At 53.7% G+C, this 8,268-nt stretch overlaps 1 protein-coding gene across 1 annotated transcript; it reads left to right on the top strand.

Annotated features, from left to right (window-relative positions):
* Positions 1-4,396: 4,396 nt before the first annotated feature.
* LOC139605288 (olfactory receptor 14I1-like) lies at positions 4,397-6,532 on the top strand. Its single transcript, XM_071456651.1, has 2 exons — positions 4,397-5,319; positions 6,526-6,532. Exons 1-2 carry the CDS (start codon positions 4,397-4,399, stop codon positions 6,530-6,532), a joined length of 930 nt encoding a protein of 309 aa, XP_071312752.1.
* The last annotated feature ends 1,736 nt before the right edge of the window (positions 6,533-8,268 follow it).

The raw sequence follows: 8,268 nt of genomic DNA, 5'->3' as shown, positions 1-8,268 counted from the left end.
AGGTTGCCACCTATGAGGAAGGGGAAGCCAATGCCAAGAAATAAGTGATGTCTATAGCACAAACCTTTGAAGGGCTAAGACATAAAGGGGCAATTCCTCAAACTACCACCCTGGATTTCAGAATCCATAACATTAATCCCGGGGATTGGGTGATGATTAAGTCATGGAGAGGTCAGTCTCTAACTCCCCAGTGGGAAGGTCCCTTTCAAGTACTGCTCACCACTGAATCAGCTGTGCGAACTGCAGAGCGGGGATGGACTCATGGCAACAGGGTCAAAGGCCCAGAAGAAGAACCCAAAGAGTGGACTGTAACATCCAGGCTGGGTGAAACAAGATTGACTCTCAAGCAGAGACTGAGAGACAACCAGGAAAACACCAAGACGCCCAAAAAGTAGAGTCAAGCTTCCACCAACCAGCTTGAGAACTGTTTTTCTGTTTTAATGGGTGAGAATTACCAGCATCTGTTGAGGACAAGTACACAACAGACAGTAAAAGTTAATGGGTCAGCTTCTTCAAGAAAATAAGACAAAGGAAGGAGGGCAAGACCGGGTTGGCCCCTTTTTTTGCTACCAAGAAGGCTCCATAGCCCTGCTGTGGGTAGCAACCCCATAGGCATGTTAAGGTAGGGACAAAAGGCCATACCAGACCTCTATCATTCCTCAGCTGTCTTTTAATTCAACAGGGACTGGAGGGCAGGACCGAGTTGGCCTCTGTACTCACCCCTAAGATACACCAGCTATGGGTAGCAGCCACATAGGCATGGTAGATGGGAGTCAAAGCCATACTGGACCTCTGGGATGCCCTTTTGCCCATTCCAAATGATTGTCTCCAAGGAAAACCTGAGATTTTTTTCTCCTATTGCCACTGTCCTTGCCCATATCAAGAGATGCTGGTATGACTCATTCAAAAGTGAGAGAAAATTTTGAATCATTTGTTTAAAAATATTACTTATAGAAAAAGAAAAGGGGAGTTTGTTGTAGATGAGTAATCCTATGGGTGACTCTCACAATTAAGGGGTGAATATTAAATATATGTCCAGAGAAGTTTTGTAGATGTATAGTTATCCTTCCCCTCCCCCTTGCATTGTTATCACAGGATGGCCTCAGTAGTTGGGGCATTTGGGAGGGTTGGCTTGTTACTATGGCAGCACCTGACCTCCAATCAAGGTGTGAGACAGTGATCTCCACCACTGGACAGTGAAGAAGGGGTTGATTGACAAGACTTTGGGAGGGGCTAGAGGTATAAAAGACAGAACATCCATTTTGTGGATGCGCACACAGTGACTGAATTCTTTGCTTCTGGTGCTGCATTCTTTTTTTTATTCAGTCTTTGGTTGTATTTTGATAAGATCTTAATAAAACATTTAAATTCTTGAAAGTGAAAATTGTTTCTCATATGCGGTTGGGGAATGTGGGGCAAGGTTGTCCACAATGGATCACCTCTCAAGGTATAACTTCTCTGACCTGGCCAGACCTCCTTAGGATGGCCCTACATCAATATCAAGTACAGAATGCTGCAATTACCTCTTCTCTAGAGAACAGTAATAAAATACTCTCTTTAAATAGGATTACATATTTCTTAGAAGCTTATTGAAATATTTCTCCATAACTGTTAAAGGAAAAGTTCCTGCTGAACTGAACTAGACCAGAGGGAAATCAAGGCAGAGCCATGGTTTGTCAGGACTTGCTTGATCCTAATGAGCCCTGTGGTGCATTTGGAGCTGAGCCCTGGAAGTTCAGGGCCGGAGAGGAGATTGCACAAACCTTTCCAGGAATCGAAGTCAGAAGAAAACCCCAAGGTGTCTCAAAGCATGAATGGGTCCAACTGAGCTCCATCCCCAACACAGGCTCCTCATGGACTCCATGGAGGAGAGAATTGGAGGCCAGGATGGCACAAAATCCTCTCAGAGATTCAGAGTGGAAAGGAAAATCCAAAGTACCTTAAAAAACCTTGAGTATCTCAAGCACACTAATGACTCCTATTGAGTGTCAATGCAAAGCTCTCAAGGGACTTGTTAAAGCAGATAATTGAAGGCCATGATTGCACAAACCTCTCAGAGACTCCAAGGCAAAAGCCAAACCCAAAGTCCTCTGAAAAACCTGCAGTCCCTGCAGGGAGCATGAAGGAGCCCCCAGGGCCATGGCTGAGCAAGGCTCCCCAGGGACTCCTTCCAGCAGATCCTTGAGGCCACTGGGATGTGGGCTAGGGGGGGATGCTGAGGGCAGCACAAGGGGCTGACAGTGCCCAGCCTGGCTGGGGCTGTGCCAGGAGGCCCCAGGGCCTCAGGACAAGGGGTCTCCTCACAGCCCTTGGTGGCACAGACCCTGCTGTGCCCCAGGGCACCAAGACTTGGCTTCTCTTTGTCCCCACCTGTCATCACTGCCTGCACTTCTCTGCTCTGCCTGGGGCCTGGGGACACTTTCTCAGTCGTGTCCCTCAGTGGGACCCATTAAAAGTCCAAGAAACTTTGGAGTTGGATTCAGCCTTGGAGTTCCGGAGAGGTTTCTTCAGCTCCCTCTCAGGGACTGATGTTTAGGGCCTGAGCACAAAGGCCCAGAGGCTCATTAAAGTCCTTGTGCTGTGTCTGTGCTGCTGAGCTGGGCTGGGCTCCTGGCACAGAGGCAGCTCCTGGTCACCAAGAAGAGCTTCAAAAGCACATTTCTCTTGATGAGCAGCTCTTCTGCCAGCCCAGCAGGGCTGGGGCACTGCCTGCAGCCAGCGCGGGCACAGCACAGAGGCACAGAGAGCTTCAATCAGTCAGGGCTGGGAAGGTGCTGAGAAGTGCCTGGGGCACAATCACTGCCAGCCCTTGGCACAGGAACCTCTGGCTGCAGGACAATGCAGCTGCAGCTCCTGGAGCCATCTCCTCATGCTGGACCATCCCAATGCCTACAGACCCTGTGAGTCCAACTCTGAGTATTTCTGGTGCAGGGGAGGTGAAATGCTCATGAAGCTCTGACACGCTGAGGGGTTCTGATCGGTCATAGAATATTTCCAAGACAAGGAATTTGTAAAAATTGAGGAAATTTCCAAAAACTTTTCACTGAGTTTCCTACTATTGGACAATGGCAGGGAAGGGAAGATAAATATTAAATCTTGACTATGAATTCTTTCTTATGAATTTTGACGTGTGCCTTAGAAATCCAAACTGTTTCTTTTTAGTGATCAGTAGGAGATCCCTAATGTGCTTTCAGCCACTCTACCCATGGCCAGCAGCAGCATCCCCTTTGCTGGAGCCATCAGGCTCAGTCTGAGCTGTCCTTTCTCCAAGCTGCAAACAGAACCTGCCCCCAGGCAGTGCCCTGCAAACAGGCAGGGTTCTGTAGGGCCAAGGAGAGGGCACAGAGATTTGGGCTCTGTGAGTGCTGGCAGGGAGAGATCAGGCACAGGGAAACACCTGCAGGAGGAAAATCTGCAGGAAGCAGAGAGAAGATCAGGCAATGAGAGAAAACAAAGCCCAGCAATGCTGTGGCAGGGAGAGTTTAGAGATGCCCACAGGATCCCCTCCATGCAGCCCCTCCCTCTGAACAAGCCCCCTCCCTCCTGTGCCCCAGCCAAGCCTCTGCCCTCAGGGCCGGGGCTCCAAGGCGTGCAGCCCCTCCTGTGCAGGCAGAGCTGCAGCAGAGCCGTGGGGCAGCTCTGCAGCCCCGGGCCCAGTTCCCTCTGCAGAGCACAGGGCTGGGAGCAGCTGCCCGGCCCTGGGGGCTCTGGCAGGGGGCACAGCTGGCTCAGGGTGACGCTGTCCCCAGGGCCCGGCTCTGGGCAATGCTGTCAGTGCAGCCAGGGAAGGAGCTGCATCTCCCTTCATCCAGTGCCATCAGAAGGACACTTGGAAGTCTCCCTGAGATTTCAGTCCAAGCTGGGAGCTTCAATCCAGGGTGCAAACCTGTCCTAGAGCATCTCTGAGTTATAAGACTGATGGGGAAAGGCAGAGGTGTTGTGACACTGAAAATGCTTCTGGGTTGGTGAAATGAGCAACGTGAGTCCTTGGCTACAAATGTGGAGCTGGGCTCTGGTGGAAACATCTGCTCTCAGCAGTACCTGGGGGTTTGTAAGACAAACTTGGGAGTGTGAACATCCTCCATTTGAGAAAAGTGAATGCCCACAAAAACTCCAAACAGAATGAAGGGACAAACCATCTCCCCTCGCTCTCCACTCATCATCTTGACACAGAGAATTCACTCTGTTCTCCCAGAGGGCAAAAATAATGCTTAGGGTTTCTGATATCCAAGAATACCAGGAGAGACATGGGGGGGAGATTAAAAAGAAAATCATGCCCATGTATGTTAAAGAGGATGGTATATGAGAAATGGCTTTGATTTTGGTTATCAGTATCTCTTCCAACTCTTCACTGTCCTTTTCTCCATGAACAGGTGCCCATGTGCAGCCCCAGCAAATGTCCAACAGCAGCTCCATCAGGCACTTCCTCCTGCTGGCATTGGCAGACACGCGGCAGCTGCAGCTCCTGCACTTCTGCCTCTTGCTGGGCGTCTCCCTGGCTGCCCTCCTGGGCAACGGCCTCATCATCAGCGCCATAGCCTGCGGCCACCACCTGCACACGCCCATGTTCTTCTTCCTGCTCAACCTGGCCCTTGCTGACCTGGGCTCCATCTGCACCACTGTCCCCAAAGCCATGCACAATTCCCTCTGGGACACCAGCAACATCTCCTACACAGGATGTGCTGCTCAGCTCTTTTTCTTTCTCTTCTTCATTTCAGCAGAGTTTTCCCTGCTGACCATCATGTGCTATGACCACTACGTGTCCATCTGCAAACCCCTGCACTACGGGACTCTCCTGGGCAGCAGAACTTGTGCCCACATGGCAGCAGCTGCCTGGGCCAGTGCCTTTCTCTATTCCCTGCTGCACACAGCCAATACATTTTCCCTTCCCCTGTGCCATGGCAATGCCCTGGGCCAGTTCTTTTGTGAAATCCCACAGATCCTCAGGCTCTCCTGCTCCAAATCCTATCTCAGGGAACTTGGGCTTCTTGGTGTTAGTGGCTGTTTAGGACTCGGTTGTTTTGTGTTCATTGTTTTCTCCTATGTGCAAATCTTCAGGGCTGTGCTGAGGATCCCCTCTGAGCAGGGACGGCACAAAGCCTTTTCCACCTGCCTCCCTCACCTGGCTGTACTGTCCCTGTTCATCAGCACTGCAGCATTTGCTCACCTGAAGCCCCCCTCCATCTCCTCGCCATCCCGGGATCTGGGCCTGTCAGTTCTGTACTCAGTGGTGCCTCCAGCCCTGAACCCCCTCATCTACAGCCTGAGGATCCAGGAGCTCAAGGCTGCAGTGTGGAGACTGATGATTGGATGCTTCAGGTTGGTTATAGGTGTTTTTTCCTTTGTTTTATTTTTTAAACTATTTTCCACAAAGAAATGTCATTCTAGGTGCCATTTCTCATTTTGTTTCTCTCCACGTTCCCTGTGGCCACAGACTGTGTCAATGAGGGGCTGTGCTCTTGGTGGCTTTAAAGGAATGAAAGGATCTCTCCCAGCAAAGTTTTCTGCAGAGATGCCCTTTTGTTGCCTTCTCTGGAGCTGCAGCAGCAATGTCTGTGGGCAGAGCTGGGGGCAGATCAGTTCTGGCCCAGGAGCTGTGCCCAGCAGCAGCAGCAGCACTTGGTGTTGCCAGTGCTGCTGCCGTGGCCCTGCCCCGCTGCCCTGGTGGCCCTGGTGTTGCTTCAGGGCCTGAGTGCTCTCGGGGCCGGGCACAGCCCTGGGGGTGGCAGTGCCGGGGCTGCAGCAGGGACAGGCCATGGGCACTGCTGGGGCAGCGCTGACGCCTCAGGCCAGGCCCTGGGGGCTCCAGGCTCCTTGCCCAGGCTCTCTCAAGAACATGGCCAGGCCAATGCTCAGCACAGAAAACCCCCGTGAGCAGCCTCAGGCTGGCCGTGGGCAGGCTGGGGGCAAACAGCATGGCTGGGGCTCTGCAAGGGCCCTGGGGCAGACGGGAAGGAGCAGCAGAGCAGGGGCTGATCCATCCCCAGTACACTGCACAGCCCAGGGCAGCGTCCCAGAGCGTCCTCATGCAGCTGCCAACAACATCCCCCCTCTGCAGCCCTGGCCTCTCCCCCAGCTCACACAGGTGGCCCATCCTTGCAGGCACAGACACGGCAGCACTGGCTCAGCAGCCCCTGTTTGCATTGCCCACAGCAGGGGCAGCACCCCCATGCTGTTGCTGTGGGGACATGAACCTGAGGGAGCACAAATGCCATCAGCCCCTGGGGTCAGCAAGGGCTGGGGGACACCAGGGAAACCACTCAGCTTTGTCCTGGCCTCTGCAGTCAGCCAGAAAGTTTGTTCCCATCAGCTGGGAGTTTCCTGTGCCACTGCAGACACTGTTGCTCAGAGCCAGGGCTGTCTGACAGCCACCCCCAAACTGCCCTCAACATTTCCTTTGTGCCACCTTTGCTTTCTTTAATCTTTCTGCTGCAAATTTCTTCCTCTTGCCAAGCCCTGTTCCCTCCCCTGCAAACAGCCCATCCCTGGTTGCCCTTTCCTCTCTGGCCCCACTCCCCATTGCAGTTCCTGACTTGGCACCATGGGAACTTCCCCTGGGAAGCAGGATCATCCTACAAGTGCTGCAGGAATGTCCTGCAGGCTCCTGCAGTGCCTGGTGCTGCTCCCTTGCCAGAGGCACCCCAGGCCAGGGGGACACACCTGGGCTGCTGTGTCTGGCTCTGGGGCTCCCTGTTCTGGGCAATGAGGAGGAGCTGCAGAGGCTCTGCAGGACTGACAGGATGGGCTTTGGGGCTGGCAGGAGAAGCTGAGGGACCTGGGCTGCTGGAGCTTCTGAAGAGGAGGCCCAGGGCTCATCCTGCAACTTCCCCAAAGGTGGTTTCAGAGAATCCCAGAATCAGCAAGGTTGGAAAAGACCTTGGAGATCATCAAGTCCAACCTGTGCCCAGACACTGCCTTTTCTCCCCTGAGCCTCCTCTTCTCCAGGATAAACAACCCCAGCTCCCCCAGCCACTCCTCACAGGACTTGTGTTCCAGACCCCTCCCCAGCCTTGTTGCCCTTCTCTGGACATGCTCCAGCCCCTCCAGGTCCTTCCTAAATTGGGGGCCCCGAAGTGGACACAGCACTTGAGGTGCTGCCCAACCAGTGCTGAGCACGGGGGAAGAATCCCTGCCCTGCTCCTGCTGGCCACACCATTCCTGATCCAGCCCAGGAGCCATTGGCCTTCTTGGCAACCTGGGCACACTGCTGCCTCATGTCCAGCCTGCTGTCCATCAGTCCCTGCAGGTCTCTTTCTGCCTGGCTGCTCTCCAGCCACTCTGTCCCCAGCCTGTAGTGCTGCAGGGGTTGTTGTGGCCAAAGTGCAGGACCCGGCACTTGGACTTGTTAAACATCACCTTGTTGGATTTGGGCCCTGCATCCAGCCTGTCTAGGGCCCTGTGCAGAGCCCTCCTACTCTCCAGCAGATCAACACTGCCAGCTGACTTGGGGTCACCATGGTTCCATGAGGCCCCAGAGTGTCTCAGTGGTCTCCATGATTCCATGAGGCCTCCCAGTGTCACAATGTCCCTTTGGTTCCATGGGACCCCTTGGTGTCACAAAGTCCCTTGGATCCTTGGGTCCTGCAGTGTCACAATGGTGATGTGGTCCCCCAAGGCCCTGCAGTGTCACAATGGATCCTTGGTTCCATGAGGTCTGGCAGTGCAGCAATGCTCTCCTTGGTTCCACAGTGTCACAATGGCCTCTTGGTCCCAAGGGCCACCACAGTGTCAAACATGTTTCCTTCATGCCAGGAGTCCCTGAGGAGCAGCCCTGGCCCCTTGGTTCCATGGGGCCCTGCAGTGTCACAATGGCCCCACCATGACACCAGGCCCTGCTCTGTCACAATGTTCTGCATGGTTCCACAAGGCCCTGCAGGGTCACAGTGGCCTCTTGGCTCCATGAGGCCTAGGAGTGCCACAATGAATTCCTTGGTGCTACAGTTTCACAATGGAGCCCTGGTGACACAAGATCCTGCAGTGTCCCCAGGGACCCTTGGTTCCATGGGGCACCAAAGTGTCACAATTGTTCCCTCAGTTCCCGGAGTCCTTGCAATGGAGCAATGGCCCCTTGATTCCATTGTCCCCAGGCTCTCCCAAGGGTCTCCTTGGTTCCTCAGTGTCACAATGGCCCCTTGGTTCCACAAGGCCCTGCAGTGTCACAGTGGCCTCTGTGGTTCCAGGAGGACCCAGACTGTCACCATGGACTCCTTGCTTCCATCCAGCCCCACAGTGTCACAGTGGCGCCTTGGCTCTGTGCTGCCATGTCGC

This window comes from Agelaius tricolor, unplaced genomic scaffold (genome assembly GCF_023055355.1).
Source record: "Agelaius tricolor isolate 1412-34295 unplaced genomic scaffold, bAgeTri1.0.p SCAF_63, whole genome shotgun sequence".
NCBI lineage: Eukaryota > Metazoa > Chordata > Aves > Passeriformes > Icteridae > Agelaius > Agelaius tricolor.
Note: the sequence above shows the minus strand (reverse complement) of the source record. Positions and strands in the feature narration are given on the sequence as shown.